At 40.5% G+C, this 16,996-nt stretch overlaps 1 protein-coding gene across 1 annotated transcript in view; it reads left to right on the top strand.

The window, feature by feature from the left end:
- The window catches only part of PDSS2 (decaprenyl diphosphate synthase subunit 2), a 123,791-nt gene extending 107,209 nt beyond the window's left edge, over nucleotides 1-16,582 (top strand). The window contains exons 7-8 of the mRNA XM_087777202.1: nucleotides 3,843-3,878; nucleotides 14,341-16,582. Coding sequence (XP_087633328.1) covers nucleotides 3,843-3,878; nucleotides 14,341-14,499 — 195 coding nt within the window. The 3' untranslated portion in view covers nucleotides 14,500-16,582. The remainder of the gene's footprint in view (nucleotides 1-3,842; nucleotides 3,879-14,340) is intronic.
- The last annotated feature ends 414 nt before the right edge of the window (nucleotides 16,583-16,996 follow it).

The following is a 16,996-nucleotide window of genomic DNA, read 5'->3' on the forward strand; positions in this document are numbered from 1 at the left end:
GTGGAGACAGCCATGTGCACCTTTCTGCTGCTGAGCTGAAGACCTTTTAAAAGTCCCCTTGTCTCTTCATTTGGAAAGAGCAAAACATATCAGATATCCAGGTGTGGAAGGTTGCATCAATGCTAAATATATGTGTTTTAACAAGATTAGATTCTGATTTGGATGAAATTTAGAGACTGCCTTAAAGGGGACTTGGGATGTATATAGGAGGAAGCCTTGTCATAGGAGGAAAAAAATGTGTAGGTATGTGTGTGTGTGTATACATGGAGATAGATAGACAGATATACATGAATGAATGATCCATAAAGACCCGAGCCTCTCCTGTTCTCACTGACCTCACCACCAACACCCTCCACCTTTGTGCATTTAAAACTAAAATGCCCAATGAATTATTTGGTCAAGTGTCTATTTTAAAAGGAGTATGGGTTGGAGTCAAGTCCTGAAATGTTTAAGAAAAAAAATAAAAAACAAATGACCCAACCTTAAATGGTTCCTAGGAGACACTGTGATAGACAGACAAAGAAATGCTTAAATGCTCTTCTTCAGAGAAAGTGTTGTAATAGTTGGTGAATGCAGTCCCACTGAGCTTTTGGAAAGCCCTGTATTCTTAAAACTTAGCAGATAATCCAGGATTATAGGATGGAGGATTTCCTAAAGGTCAAAAGACAGAAGAGTTAGTCACTTATAGTGACTTACAGATACCTCTCACTAGACAAGAGCAAAAATTCTCTGGGTTAAACAGGCATCCAACATCTAAGCAGTGGGGTACAAAAGATCAAAGTCTGAGTGAAGAAATTAAGCGGAATCCCTCAAGAATAGGTCTAGAATCCATCTCAGCTCATAGCATTTGTAATTTGAAAAAGGAATAAGTCAGAAACTAGCACTATCTCATCTAGGCCAAGGTTATCCATGTGCCTTTCACCATATCTTTCTGAGCCTTCTCAGGAGAAGCAGGGCTGGAAGAGAAGCATTTATCAAATGCTTTATCAAGCATTTCTCAAGCACAGGTTTTAGACATGTAAAAGGGACCATCTCATCTGAGAAAGAAAAGTCAATCTTGGAAAACATCCTGAAAACCTGCTCCAAAAGCATTGTCTTAAACCATCCACTTGTGGTCTGCTTATCTGATGCATTTTGAACACTTCCAAATCCCCCCCTGTACTCAGCACTGGTGAGGCCGCACCTCGAGTACTGTGCTCAGTTTTGGGCCCCTCACTACAAAAAGGACATGGAGGTGCTGGAGTGTGTCCAGAGAAGGGCAACGAAACTGGTGAAGGATCTAGAGCACAAGTCTTATGAGGAGTGGCTGAGGGAGCTGGGGTTGTTTAGTTTGGAGAAAAGGAGGCCAAGGGGAGACCTACAACTACCTGAAAGGAGGTTGTAGCAAAGCAGGTGTTGGTCTCTTCTCCCAAGTAACAAGTGATAGGACAAGAGGAAATGGCCTCAAGTTGTGCCAGGCTTAGACTGGATATTAGGAAAAATTTCTTCACCGAAAGGGTTATCAGGCATTGGAACAGGCTGCCCAGGGACGTGGTCGAGTGCCCATCCCTGGAGGTATTCAAAACCATGTAGATGTGGTGCTTAGGGACATGGTTTAGTGGTGGACTTGGCAGTGCTAGGTTAACAGTTGGGACTGATCATCTTAAGGGTCTTTTCCAACCTAAATGATTCTATGATTCTATAGGGGATTCAGGGATCCTTCTTCTTGCAAGGTGAGTTGATTTCATACCACCTCATTTATTAATGAAGAATATCATGGTATTTTTGTCCCTCACTACTGGCACGTGGTGATCTTTGGTGTTCAGGAGGAAGGCTGAGCTGAGTTGGCTGTTCATGTCTCTAATGTGCTGGTGGCAGGATGCTTTTCTTTGAGGGCCCAGAGCCCAAACATTCAGCGGCTGAGCTCCCGAGCCAGGCAGTGAGACCTAGAAAGTTATCCAAGTTTGACAAGAGTGCATACCTTTTGCAAATCAGGCTTAATACCTTTGAGGAAGCTAAACCAGATGCAGAAGTCTGATGTAAAAGGAAAAAAAGATCTGTGTGTCTGAGATCAGGGTCAGTAAAAAGTCAAAGAGCCAAACTACTGTGAGAATAAAAAGAAAGAAAAAAAAAAAAACCCAAAGGTGCAGTTGTAGTAAAGAAGGCTTAGGAAACAGATTAGATAAGGTTGGTGCTTGGAGAAGCACAACTGCCATTGGCTTGCATGCTTGAGAGGAACAGAGCGTGAGAAAGTGTTCTTGCTGTTTGTAATGTGTATTAGACGCAGGAGGAGGCAGGCTGAGCGCGCCTCTTCTGGTACGGCTAAGACTAAAAAGCATCTTCCTCAAACATGTTGGCAAATTCTCCACTGCAGTGTGAATCTGCATATAGGCAATCATTTGTTAAAGGACATATTTCTGGTGTGTTCTGATACACAATATAACTACTAGATACATTTTGAAGATGCCATAAGATCCAACCGGTATCAATAAAAGTTGGCAAATGAAAGAGATGGGAATACACAAATACGGAAGCCGTTATTGGCAGTGGTTTTGCTACTCCCAAATGCTATCAGGCTGTTTTCTTAATATGCATTCCAGAAAAGCTGACTCTAAAGAAGCTTAAAGAGAGTAGTAAAGAGGTTTTGTGGATCAGTCCCCTTTCTCCTTCAGAGAAATCAGTTTTGTTATCTATTGTTTTCCTTCCTGTTCTGCTTGCTTAGTCTCTCGTCATTTTTTTTCTCTATTTTATTTTTCCTCCCTTACAAAAATTAATTTATTTCCCAAATCTGTGCCATCTCGGCAACATCTCTTCAAAGCTGTGCTTGCCGCATAGTGTTCCTCTTCAGTGCAGGCCTCAGCGCTTCTTATGCCAGTTGACCTGCTCCTCTTGGCTGCTCTCTGAAGTCCCCACGGAGGACATGGAGAGGCAGTGGTCCTAATCTACATCTTTTCAGGAGACACATTGCAGAAGAACTGAGGTTTGTGGTCTTCCCTTGTGGAGGCTAGAGGGAAAGAAATAGGTGATTTTTTTATTTATTTTTTTTCCCTCAATGTGCCTGAAAGGAGAAGAGCTGGAGTTGGATGAGGTGATAATGATACAGCTGGATCTGACCTAAGGGAAGGGCTTCAGGCTGGTTAAGCAGGAATGCTCTGGATCTGGCAGAGCACTGCCACTGGGTGAGAAAGACATAGACATCTTCTCTTCTACATTGTCCTGTGACAAAATTGAGGAATGCGGACTATGTACTTTTCTGGGTCCGGGCAAGAAGAAATTTAAAATTTATTCGTACTTCTTTCTGAATGTGTTAGGAGTTATAGGTTGTATGTATCTGCTGCTTAATTAAAGGGCGATGCTGATACTTAAATGCAATTCTAAACCAAAAGCACCTCTAACCTAGGTCTGATAGCACTGACATGGTCCTGACATCCCCTTTTGAGAGCTCTAGACTATTACCTGTATGCAAATCACCACAGATATACAGAGAGTTCCCTTTTAAGAAAATAAATTCTGCTATTGCTGATATGAAGTATAGTTTCGTTCAGAATCTCATGGGAGAGATTAATTAATGCAAACAGCAAGATTTCTTAAGACCAAAACATTTTGGATTCAACAAATGTTTAACTACAAGTCATAATAAAAAAACTAAAAATTACATTGAGTATCTGCAGCTCTCGTCTGAAACAGAACCATGTTGTATAAGCTGGTAACACATTTGGTTGTATTTTAGGTTTTTCCGTATCGGATTCCTAAAGAAAGTTGGTTATGTTTAAAGTAGTAGCTATTTTAACTGCATTCTTTATTCTTGCAACTCTAGTTTGTAGTATGTAATGTCTTATATAAAATCTCTCTTTCTCTTTAAGGCACAAGGAAAAGGAAATATAATGGACTACAAGAAGGTTGGTAAATTACATTTAAATCTCCTTATTATTTTTAATGGTTTTTGTAATATTTTCAAGGATAGTCTTGACAGTTGAGAGAAACTTCCTTATTGAAGTCAGGTTACAGTTTGTGCGTGTGTATATGGAGGGAGAGAGAATGGCTTGTGCAATTTCTTGATTTTAAAAAGCCAGTAATAGTCAGCTGTACTGTAAGTATCAAATGTAGCTATTTAATAATAATATTTGCCGTTATTCATCCCATTTACTTCCCCAAACTTGGTTTTGAAACCAGGCTTCTGATGGCTTTTGCTGTCATCCTTTTCTGCAGCCATTTGCAGGTTAGCTCCCATCAGTGGTCTCTGTATATTGATAGAGTATGCTGTTACTTTTTTTTTTAATCTCACCTTAATGCCATGCCATCTGTTAAAAAATATACGTACACATGTTTTATAATAATTTGTGTTTCTTGCAGTCCCCATTTCAACTTTTAGCTAAGTCACCACTGTATTTGCTACTGGGACTGCTCTATAGTAAAAGCAGGCCTGAACTAACTAGCTTATCTACTGAAAGTAGCTGAAACACCATAAAGCTCTTGGGGAGCTGCAGGAGATGGCGGAGAAGGTTCCCCTGGTTAAATACTGGAGTACAGTGTGCTTGTGGTAGAGACAGAAGACGACGTTGTGTCCCCAGCTCACTCACTGAGCATGAACCTGACTTGGTCCAAGTCTTAAGTAGATCATGAGGGTCCAGTTAGTTATCCCTAGCATCAGTGGGAAATAATATATAAATTATTGAGCCACATGCGTGATTGAGAATTGCTTCTTGAACCGCGGTCTGGAGAGTGTTACAGCTATGACTGATTGCTGCTAGTACAGAAGGCTAACACGCAGGTACAGGTCAGACTTTTATTATAATTATTCTGTATTAAGAAAATTTGTAAATTGGATTATTAAAAAAAGATCTCTGTCCTTCCTTCCTCTTAGGACATAAAAAGGATCTCAGCCTTAGCTTGCTCTTTAATATCATTGTGCTTTTAGTGTTTTTCTACAATAGAAGAAAACTGATACATCGGTGACTTTCTAAATCACCACTGAGAGCACTAAATTTCTTCTTCAAATATATCTGAGTATGTGAGACACTTCTGTGAATGTCTAAGCTAGGCTACTTGCTTTTGTAAGTCCAGAATGGGTTTTCTCCTTTTAATTGTTACAATTGTGGTCCGCCTGATGTCATTTTCATAGTTTAAAGGGGGCGGGGGGGGAGAAAAGGATCTAAAATTGCTTTACTGAATTAAATATTTGTCAGTGTGTTTTGTATTTTGACTGAAATTATTTCATACCTTGGATCCTTCCCATGAAATTTAAAAACTTACAGTGTGCTTAGGCAACTTAGACACTTGAATAAAGGGAAAGCCCTTCAAGTTTTGTATTTTGAGTGATTGACTTCAGCCAGAAAGCACGTGATTTTACTAGTTCCGGGTAATCGTCTCTTATACAAGCACAGATATTATGAGTTTAGTAATGATAGTGAAAAATTCTCCATGGTTTTTGTGAGCTCAAACAATAATCAGCTTTGGTTTTTGTAGAAGTCAGTTTCAAAACTATGATGTCGCATCCCTCTCTTCTACGTTTCTTCATTTAAAAGAAAAGTGGTAATTAGTTACATCCATGCTAAACGAACCCAGTAACCTGTAGCTCACCCTAGCATACTAGCTTGGCCAGCACTTGCACACAGCCAATTAGAAGGCATGTTGTGCAGTACAAATTAGTATTTCTTTTTTGCTCTTTGCTGTGTTGCCTTTATTTCTACATCACTAGAGTCAGTGTTTTGTACATGGCTCAGTCTTTCCTTCTCAGCGCCAAGGTCCCCTCTCATCTTTCTATTCATTGCTAGAATTACGTTAACGTTCCTAATCAAGTTTGGGGCTTGTTTCTCGGAGAGTCTCCAAAATATCTCCTCTTTAATTTTGTAAAAGTGAAGGTCATCAAATCTATCTGTAGAACTTCTGAAAGTTTGTATTATTTTTGTTCTCTTAATTTTTATTATGAACTTCAGTGTGCCACTTAGTTGAGATAAAAATGTTATTCCTTTAGTTGAATTCATAAATATATGTATAAAAAATTGTTAGCTGTTTATCCTGCTTAAGAATATTTTACCTTACTCGCTGTGGCTTTCAATTAACACAATGAATGAAGGTAAATTTGAGAAATTGAGATCTACCCGTTTAACATGCCTCCTTAAAAGGCAAAGGTCTTATTTCAATTTTGAGACTGCTCAAGAATTTTGAGTTGTTCTTTTGATGCATGTTATATTAAAATGGTATCCCTGATTTTTTTCACTGACAAAAAATATCTAGATGGTACTAGTAAATTGAGTGAGGGCTCTGACATAAATATAGACGTGAAATACTTTCTATTAATTTAATTAGGTCTGAGACTGTCATGTCAATAAGGTCACTCTGTTCTGCAAAATTTTTTAGTATTCCTTTTTCTCCCGGCTTTTCTCAGTCTTTTTATCAGAAAGACTTTGATATCACAAAAGGCTTATTTTAAGGCCTGTGTTTCTGAATATATTTTCTCACATTAGTATCTGAATGTTTCGCTTTTGTTTTCGTACACCATCCCACCACATCCAGACAAATTATTGATCCATCATTGTGGTGTTGGAAAGTCTCTTCCAGAGATGAAAAGGTAGTTTCGACTCTGTTTTAGTGGTGTTTCTCACATAACAAAAGAGAAAGTACCAACATATGGCAGGGACAAAATTCATGTATGTCATTGAAAGAGACAGCAACTTTCCTGTCACCCTCATTTGTATGTGGGATTTTGGCAAAAATCTCAAGACTTTTCAAAATCAAAAAGCTTTTATCCATTTTGCATCTACTTTGCATGCAAGAGAAGCTGTGTAATTCTAAAACAACAAACTGAGATTCTCAATTTAACTGTTACTATTTTATAATATTGATTAAAAACTCTCCATTGAAGTCAAGGCCTTGGTGGTGCTTGGCATTATACAGACTTGTTAAATGAGTGTAACAAAGGCACAACCAGCAGCAGAAATGAGTAAGACAGGAATAATTCTTGTTTTCTGGCCAAGGCTCTAGAAAAATTATAAGGTGAGGCTAAATAAAGAAATAAATCCTGTATTTTGCAGCCAATGAGCATGCTACTGCAAGGATTTGTTGTTCTCTTAAATGCAATAGTCAGAAAAGATAAATTAAATCAAGTGAAAGAGGACGTAGCAAAACTTCGGGTTTTTGCTGTAGCCCTGTCCATTTCCTCTGCTGTCTGTTATAGAGGCCCTTCGTCCAAACTGGCATGGGAAACAGGGAACATCAGTATAGTATGCTGTGACATACTTTGTTGGTTTGGATATGAAACACTGTTCATGATGTTAACACAGGGAGCAGATCTTGTTCAGTACTGGAAGTAGCATGAGTCAAGAAGTGGTAGATCCAGCCATTCATACACTGCATGGCACTAATGTCTTGACTTCCCATATGGTAGGAAAGAGAGAAGAAAACCGGGAAAGGTCACATTCGGAAACAAGGAGGTGTCTCAGTGACAGTAGCCTACTGTCATACAACTAATAAATAACAATAACACGGTGCCATCCAGTTGCGTTAGCAAGAGTCGCGTGGCTCCCCTTCCCCAGCTCACCGCTGACTGCCGCGGTTAGTGCATCCATCCTGCTGCAGTGCTGCCTGCAGAGCGGTTTTCCGGTCCCATGGTGTAAATGACAGTGGTCCCATGGTTCTGTTTGTTTAAATGCCAGGGACTCATCATGAGATGTGTCGTTGGACTACAGGCCATAGACTATTCGCTCTCTTGCTCCTGAAATGCAGCAAAGAGTTAGAAACAGAGGGTTGTTGTTTGTAGATGCTTATGACCTGTGGCGGTTTTCCATGAAAATTTGTCTTGTTTGTTTTGGAGCAGCCACTGCCATTAGTTCCTTTTGTTACGTGTATTAAAAAAACAGAATGGTCAGTGATTTAATGAATATAGGTTTTTTTAGATGTGTTAGTAATATTACAAAAGCAGCCAAAACCATTCAGAAGAAGCAGTTTTCTCCTTTGTTGGAATTAACCATATGTGAATTATCAAGGTGTATATCCAGTACCAAAAACCAGTTGCATCTTTGTTTTTAATCAGTGGGTATTTTCCATGGCTTCTTTGGGGTGAGAATCCAGCACAACTTTCGTTTCATTAAAGCAAACAACTATCACATCTCTTAACATAAATATCAAGTTAATTGCTTGTGAATGCTAAGATGACAATTAACAATCACTATTTGCATTAATGCGCTTTAAGAAAGTCATGCTTTTTGGTAAAAAGGCGTCACTTGACTACCATCGTTTAGATTTTAAAGCTCATGGGCCTCGTTAAGTTCATTGTGAAAGACATGGAAAGGCGTAAGGAGGAGGAGTTGGTGTCTCTTCTAAAATATTAAAGGCTCTGTACAATCAATCAGTGTCTCGGGATGACTTGTAATTTTTTGGCAAAGTGTACTACAAGAACTGCGTAGCAGCTGGAGTAGCAGTGTTCTCTGTAAGCAGGCCATCTTTCCTCTGCTGCTGGGCGTGACTCTCTCCAGATTTGGTTTCTTCCTAGGTAAGGTGGTTTTGAGTTTTAAGTAAAAAGAGAATTTTTCTGTTTGTCAGATGAGTAGTACTAACTAACAGAAGTTTCTACAGGGTGTTTATGCCCTTTAAAGATGCATTTCTTTACCTTTTGTATAGAAAAAGTTTCTACGAAAATATTGGATAAACACATCTACTGCTCCAATTTCAAGTGGCGTATCATTCTACATATATAGCCAACAAAGATTTTTAAAAAATAAATATATCTTATGACATTATGAAGTGAGGCATGTAAATTATTGTCCAGCCCATTTTGAAAAGGAAGAGCATAACCCTGTGTCCAGCCACAAAAACTGTAAGAAAGGATGCTGAGACATTCCAAGGTACTTAAAAAACAAAGGAAAAATTTTGCAAAGTTGATCTACTAGCTGTGAAACACGTCAGTGCCTTTTCAAGATAACGTTTCAGCAGTCTAAAACATCAGTGCTTATTGAGCATGGTGTTCCCACAAAAGAGAAAACAAATTTAGAAAAGCTAGTGCAGAACACTGCAAACACTTAGAGCATTATTCAGTCACTCAGCCACAGATCAATTTAAATTTTGTGTTTTGGGGTTTCTTTTTGTTTCAGTGAGTACTGTGCACTTCAGAAATGTAGAATGTTTTGGCTCACTTCAGAGAGAATTCGTGACATTTGAAGATTTCAGTGTATAGGAAATGTAGCTGTTTAGGATCATTCTTCTAAAACAACAAAAAAATTCTGAAGTTACTTGTTGATATCTTATCACTTAAATAATTAATCCTAAACTTGACCATTGGAAAAAAAAAAAAAAATTAAGAATTTCAGTGTTCACATCCTCCCTTTGCACATATATAGTACAGCCAAAATATTCGCCGCCTATTCAGGGAGTTTTCTCCCCGCCCCAAACTTGTTCCCTACAGGTAGAGCTATCTGAAAGGAATCTTCTTTCCTTTGGCTAGGAAATAAGGCAGAAATACCTCAGCAGAGAAGATTTGAAGTTACTTGGCTTTGTACTTGAACACCTGCTTAGTTTTTGTCTCATTTAATGCTTCAGTCTCCAAAATCCAGAGCCCGCAGCTTGCCTCTTTGCTCTCTCGCTGCCCTCAGATGAGCCATTCTGTCCAGCAGCAATCCAGAACAGTTGGTCTGAAAGGGAAGTACTTAGCTGCTGTGGTATGGATGAGAAATTTTCTCTTTGCCTTTTTAAAACAAAGAGACTGGGAAACATAGTACTTTGAACTCTACTTTATTCACAGAATCATACAATAATTTAAGTTGGAAGGGGCCTCTGGGGCATGTCTGGTGCAACCTCTCGCTCAAAGCAGAGGTGGTATGGGTTTGCTCAGTTGAAGTCTTGAGTATCTGCAAGGACAGAGATTTCACAGCCAACCTGAGCAAGCTGTTCCAGTGCTTGATCTCCCTCCCGGTGGAAAAGAATTTCCTTGGGTCTAATCAGCACTGACCATGCTGGAGCCGGTGCCTGTTGCCTCTCATCCATTCCCCATACACATCTGAAAAGAGTCCAGTTCTGACTCTTCTGCCAGTGCCCATGAGGTGCTTGATGCTACAAAGTAGGAGCAGGAATGCAAATTCGCTACAGTTATATACAGTATGACCTAGACAACACCGGTTTTCTTTTCATTATTCACTTGTGCTCTACTGCAGGAAATAAGTCCTTAGTTTTAATGTCTTACTAGCTCATAAGCAGAGACATGGGACACACCAGTATACTCTTGTGGTTTTATGGTGGACTTAGAAGGGTAAGTCAGTGAACAGAGAAGTAAAGTTCTCGTCTGTAACCATCCTTCTCTTCCCACATGTAGGGCCAGAACCATGAATGGACATTGCTCCAAAACTGCCTCTATTTTGTCCAGTAGTTTTTAAAATGAGGCATGGAAGCAGTCCTGAGACCAAGGTCTTGAACTCAGATCCCCCTTTTCATAGTAAGGGGCTGCTGTTCTGGGTTTTGGATCTGTTCTTGGCCCAGTTAACCTCAGAGGGTTGAGCAGAAAATGCCCCCACTCCAACTGTTTGGTGCCCGTGGTTGTCTCCTGAAGGATAGGAAATGGAAGCTTGAAACCAAGGTGCTGATATAGAACTCTCCGTTCCAGTAGGCAATCTCTTTTCCAAGGGGCAATCTTCAAGGAACGATCAGTGGCTTGCTACCATTTATTTGCAGGGCATGCCTAGAGCATGTGGGTGCAGAGGGAGATAGTGGAAAGCAGCCTTAAAGTTGGAAGGGCTCAGAAAGCATCCCTTTCTTCTCCTCTTGGTTTGCTGGTATGAGATGACTGAAGAGAAGGAAATGACGAGAAGGGAAGGAGGAAGGAAGATGGAGAAATAGAGCCCAGTCTCTCCCTCAGCAGTTTGTCCTCCTGTGTGTGTTCAGAGCATTCAGAATGAGAAACCCTCACCACTTCCCTCCTTCCATATCTATTTTCTTTCGCTCTTTCTGTAACTCTTGATCAGAGCCATCCTTCCTTCCAGCCAAAGACTAGGCAATGAGAAGAAATGAAAATAAATTAATTGCAGGTCGAATGGGTGAGGCTGGGCTTAGCGCAGATGGAGCAGGGTGAATGGAGCAAGACTCTTGATGTGCTCTGTTCTCAGTGCTCAGCCAAGCATCTTTTTTCCCAGACTGGGAAGGTAATGATGTTGCTGTTGCTTTTTCTTAGAACAAACCTTCAGACATAAAACTTTGGGGTTCTGAGCTTCATGTGTATCAGGCAAAACTGTCAAGCCTGGTCAATATCTGAATATATTGAGGAAAACAGAAGGTGCTGAAGGAAAACAGTGCTGGTGCGTTGCGGGGGCATCACTTCTCATCTGAGTCTTAACTTGGCTACGCTAATGCAAGACTATTCTTTAAGCTGAATTTAAATAACCAAAACCCAGACGGTGATTTTTTCAGATTCTTGGCACCTTTAGAATGAAGTAGGGCTTTAGTGCCAATGGTCTGAACAAAAGCTTAAAAGTTAAAATGCAGTATTCCAGCATATCTAGCAGTTCAACAGGAGGAAAGTGTGTCGAAGCAATCTGTAGTTTGACTTGTATTCAGTTTTAATTATTGAATGCCACTCTGAAGAAGGTTGTGTTTTAATGATGGATGAAATTGTTCCTACAAGTGGAAATATGTTTGATGCACAAAATGATGCCACGTAAGTAGAGACTTAAAGAGCAGATTCCTTTATTTAGAAGAAATTAATGAGGGAGCTTAATTAAAGTTTATAAAGTAACAAATAAAAGCAGTTCATTTTGCTTTTCTGTTTATTTGCCTCAAAAATTAGCTGCTACTATCCAAATGAAATTAAAAAAATAATGCCTCTAAACTGGATACATAGATTTTTTTTTTTTCTATGTACTTAGTTTGTGAAGCTAATTACATAAAACCATTGAAGCTCAAAAATTGAGACAGAGTGTGAAAGTGTAACTGTAATACAACTAACAGTACAGCTAAAGTCTTAAATTAGGGTTTTTTGCATACAGGAGGGCTATTGAAGCCTGGTTTTCTATGGATTTATATCCTGTATTTCTTTAATAACTATCCCACTACAGGAAGCCCAATTTGTACTCTTTTTTTTTTTTTTTTTTTTTTTTTCCTCTTCTCCCTTTTACAACCCCAACTGAGCTAGAGGTAACATGCAGTCTGGTGAATCTAGATTGGTTTGCCTCAGTGTTTGCCTCAGTTTGAGTTGACCAGATGATTCTGCAAATGGAATATAAAACAGGAAAGTTTTTGAGGACTGTAAATTGTTCATTACATCAGATGATCTCTAACTGAAAAGCTGAGGAAGGAGCTTGCCGTATGAGCAGGTATTTTTCATTTTGACGTTCCTTCAACTTTGCTTGGAAACATTCAGTAGTGGATTAGTCTGATTTTTGTATAGTGATTCCTCTGCGTACAGTTTGACACGAGCTTTGCAATTGTTTTGGCTTCAAGGCACTACGTGTGTCTAAGGGCTTACACAAGACAAGCGTGTAAATGGATTGTGTCCTTGCGTTAGAATTCTCCCCCTTCCCAGATTTTGGTGTTACGAGTAAGTCATAGTACATATACGCAATCATATATGCTTAAGCTAAGCTCCTCTGACCTTTGACGAGTTTGAAGTCTTTTTAGGAGCTATTTTCTTTCCTGTTTACATCTCAATATATACTTACATGAGTGTTACAAGGTATGCCAAACCTTTTTAATGAGCTTTGGCAAATCAGCAGAGTTTGCTTCAAGGTGTGTGGGTTCTACCATCTCGCAAAGTCGTGCCTCAAGGAAGGGGGAAGAAACACCTTTTCACGCTGCTAGCGTACCTCGTCTCACCTATCCCCACCTTTGCTGTAGAGCTGTGGTGATACGGCTGATTCCCATTCGTTAGAAGAGGTGTTGAATTAGCTATGCAATGCATTTCTGCCTCAGGGCAAGTTCCTTTCCAGCGCACAGTGCAGGAAGATTCTAACTGAAGTGGAGAATAAAATTTTTATGAACTGGGACTTGAACACTCAAGTGCTGTAATATGCTTTCAGCTAATTTCATCTTTAAATACAGATAATGAATCCACTTCCGTTTGTATTCGGATAAGAAATGTCATTCGTTCCGTATGAATGCAAGTATCTATATAAAATGGGTGGCTTCTACAATTTGGTCATAGCTTAGATTTTTTTTTTTACGTGATCTAAACTAGATAGATAAGGTTATACTGATGCAAATTAATTGAGGAATTGGGCTGTGTATTGAAGGAAAACATAATTTATAAACCCCTGTATAAGGAGTTAGTCTTAAGTATCTGTGTTCAAGAAAAGCCCTTTTTTTAAAAGCGGATACAGTGATGTAACCCACCTATGAAAGCCAGGTGGGACACATTAAAGATCACGAAATGCTGTCATGCTTTTGGAATAATCAAATCCTCAAGATCCACCTGGTCTTGGTTCTCAGGCTCTGGCATGAGGCATCAGGAGTTGGTCTGGGGACACCTGTATTTTAGGGTGAAAAAACCTAACAGTGTTTCATGACAGTCTCATGATGCTGTTCAGGAAAAAAACAATAATAATAATAAAAAAAGCCCTTAATAAATGTGATTACTGTTTAGGGCTTCAGCTAAATTGAGGTACTGGGAAACAACAACATGTTTTGTTGCACATATTTGTTCGTATTATTTCATAGCAATTTAACCAGTCATTTACCCAAGTTTTTTAGGTGCCAAATCTTGCCAGCAGCTTGCCATGAAATGTCTGTTATTCCATGAAAATATTTTCTTTCTCATATGATGTATCCCCAAACCATTGTCAAATTCCCTAGCCTTACTGAGATTGAATTTGCGTGGATATAGCTCAATACGATAAAGTTTAACACATCCCATTTTACTGACAAAATTTGCTTTTGTCCACTGTAACAAATGTAATCATATGGTGTATAAATAGAAACCTATATTACAAAAGACAAGAGTCCAAGATGTGTCATCCTGTGCCTGTTTCCAAAAACAGGGAATGGAATGGGTGTTCATAAAATCCAGTTTTTGACTGCAGAAAACGAGAGCACGAGTGAGCGGCTGGTCTGCCAGTTCTGCACAAAAGCTCTCAGGCAGTGGCTTAGGTATGAAATGCCCAGATATTTAAAAAAAAAAATTTTTTTTTTTTTAAATTAAGTGTGCCCTTTGGAGAGCCAGCATCTTTCAGGTGATGAAGTAATGGGTGACGTAGTTTAAATTACCCGCAGTTTTGCTGTAGTGGGGAGCCAAAATGGAGCAGCTGAGAGTATTTAAGAGCTTCGTCTGATGGCTTCAGTGCTTGTTTTTGCCTCGGGAAGGGGCGGTGGGAGCCCTGTGCTCTCAGGGATGATTGTGCACACCGGCACCGCCGAAACCCACCCCGTTGTGCCTGTGTTTTCTGACAGCTGCAGGAAGCGATCAAGGCTGGCAAAGGTGTGACTTCTGCCATCGACCTCTGCCGCTGCCACGGAAACAGAGCACTGGCGGCCCTGGAGCGCTTCCCTCCCTCCGAGGCCAGGGCCGCCTTGGCCAACATCGTCTACGCCGTGACCAGGTTTCCCTGACCCGTCGCCCCGGGAGGAGCTGCTCTCCCTCCGCGGGCGGGAGCAACCCGGCAGGAACGCCGCCGACATCCCACACCGCTGGTCACCTCATCGTCCCGTCCCGACAGAGGAACGCGCGCCGGCTGCTGCCACCACCGGCAAAATTCGGGAGGGGGAAGAAAAAAAGGTCACAGGCGGCTTTCGCTTGTTGTGCCAGAAGCACACTTGAGGCTGCACCGGTAGAAATAATTAATGAGTCCTGTTTCCGTGACCTCAGCAAATGGACAGGAAATAAGTCGGTATTGATTGGGCACCGGCGGGGACGGCGCCAGGGTGGAGGCCGGTGGTTTTCCTGCCCGAGGGAGGGATGGAGGGGTGTGAAGATCCAGGTGTCACAAGAAATGTGCTCAAACCTGCCCAGAGAGAGCGAGCTGCCGAAGCCAGGAATTAACATACCTGCTTATCAAGGGGAAGGGCAGTTCGAGGGATTAATGGGGGAAAATCCTCTCTCTGTCTGCATGCAGTCATGTCTCCTCACACTGTTTTTATGTATTCAAATGTAAAATTACCCTGTGCCTAATGCTTTCCGTATTTGAGAAACTTGCTGAGAAAATGTGTCAAGCATGGTAAGTAGGAGCTTTAAAATATTTAATCAAATATTAATTTGGCTCTGTTAAGGAAAGTGACTGCCTGGGTTTTATACTGTGTGTATAAAATATGTTGCTCTGGGTCAAAGAATGAGTTTTTTCCATCTCTCCTGGGGGAGGGAATATCCCTCCCTCAGATCAAGCAGTTTGTTTCAACACAGTCTTACACCAAAGAATTTCCTAGGTTTGTGACACTTGCCTTCATTTAAGCAAAATAAATGTTAATTTGTAAGGCTAGACATCGGCCTTTGGCAGAAAGGAAGAAGCAACGCTCTTCTGTGAGTACAGTCTTTCACCGCGCTGAATAAAATGCAGAAAATACTGGAGAAGTTTTGAACCTCGGCGTGTTGAATTTTAAAGTCCAATTACAGACAGCATATAAGGTGTATCAGAAGCCTGCAATTTGAGACCGTCTCTGTTTTGTTCATAGGAGATGATTTTTGTGGTTTGCATGCATGCAATCTGAGAACGCCGTTGACAAGAAGGCTGAGTTTACATAAATGATCTAGATTGAGACTCAGCTACCTTTCTTCCTTCTGTGGTGTAATTACAGCCCAATCTGGAGACAGCTAGCACAGCAAACAGATTTCATTACATCGCTCACTCAAACACTAAGTGGAGTTATTTCTGTTAAATTCTCTCCTCCCTCCTTCTCCCCCTGCACTCCTTCCCCCTGTCACACAGCTTGTTTGTCATAGACCAGCGTGTTGCATTCCACCGAATGCAAAATATAAATAAAAACTCTGTCCTCTAAAAATACACTGAAAATACATCCTGCATAATGTACATAATAGTCTGTGTAATATATGCCTATATTATACCATAATATTGTATGTATAATAAGCACCCTTGAGACACAATCTTTATATGGGAGCAGCATCTAGAACTCAGGACTCGCTTTGTTCTGGAGAATGGCTTCAACACCAGACCGCTTCTTGCTTGCACTTCTCATGCCTACCCTGGCATTTGCTGTCTTCCCAAGACTCTGGCACTTCTGCCTGAGTTAGCGCTGTTGCTGCAGCAGGAAGGCTGGAGACAGAAGAGGAGCACCAAGAAGCGTGGCCCAGGCAGTGGCAGTCACAGGCATCTGCCTTAGTTAACCACCATACATTTTCACCTGTGATGTTTCCTGAAGTTCTGCTAACGTAAAATATGTGCTTGAAAAAAATACCTAAACTCAACCAGAGTCATGCTTCAGCTTTAGGTGGCTCTGGTTAGGAGCCATACATCGTCTTCTCTTTGTCTTACATCTACGCTAAGGGGTTCATACTGATTTAAGGCTGCAAGAAGCTTGGGTCTGCTGGAGAGATTCTGAGCCATCTCACCTCAGTCACCTCAGTTGTGTGAAAGAAATGTCAAAGGTATTGCAAAACTGTGTAAGTCTGGTTTACTTTGTCATGAAAGTACAATTTTTAATTTGTACTTTTTACTAATAAAGGCAAATCAGCAAAAATTAATGACCTTTTTTTTGTATTTTGTCACCAGAAAGTTCTGATTGCTCTTAAAATATTCTTTAACCCTAATTTAAAAAAAAATTAATTGTCCCTTACCAATATTGTCAAGTAATCTTGTATTTAAGATATTTGCCTGTAATTATTGAGAAATTTTTGTTGTCTTGTTTATTCCAGGTAAACTACAAGCGAAGTATTATACCCCTCTGTCAACCTCTTGGTGCATGAATCACTGCTGTGTGTCGTCATATTCCCCACGCCTTATACAATTTCTGAGCAGTGGTGGAACCTTAAGGCTGTTCTATTTTTATTTCCTTGATTCCTTTTCCCCACCTGCTTCTGTAAGGAGGTCGGGGAGAGGGAGGCCTGTGGTCTGGGGGTGACTGAGGAAGGCACGCGCACCGTTTACTTCAGTCATCC

The sequence above is a fragment of the Nipponia nippon genome, unplaced genomic scaffold (assembly GCF_047370975.1).
Source record: "Nipponia nippon isolate SJK-2023a ecotype South Korea unplaced genomic scaffold, ASM4737097v1 scaffold_4, whole genome shotgun sequence".
In the NCBI taxonomy this organism is placed as follows: Eukaryota; Metazoa; Chordata; class Aves; order Pelecaniformes; family Threskiornithidae; genus Nipponia; species Nipponia nippon.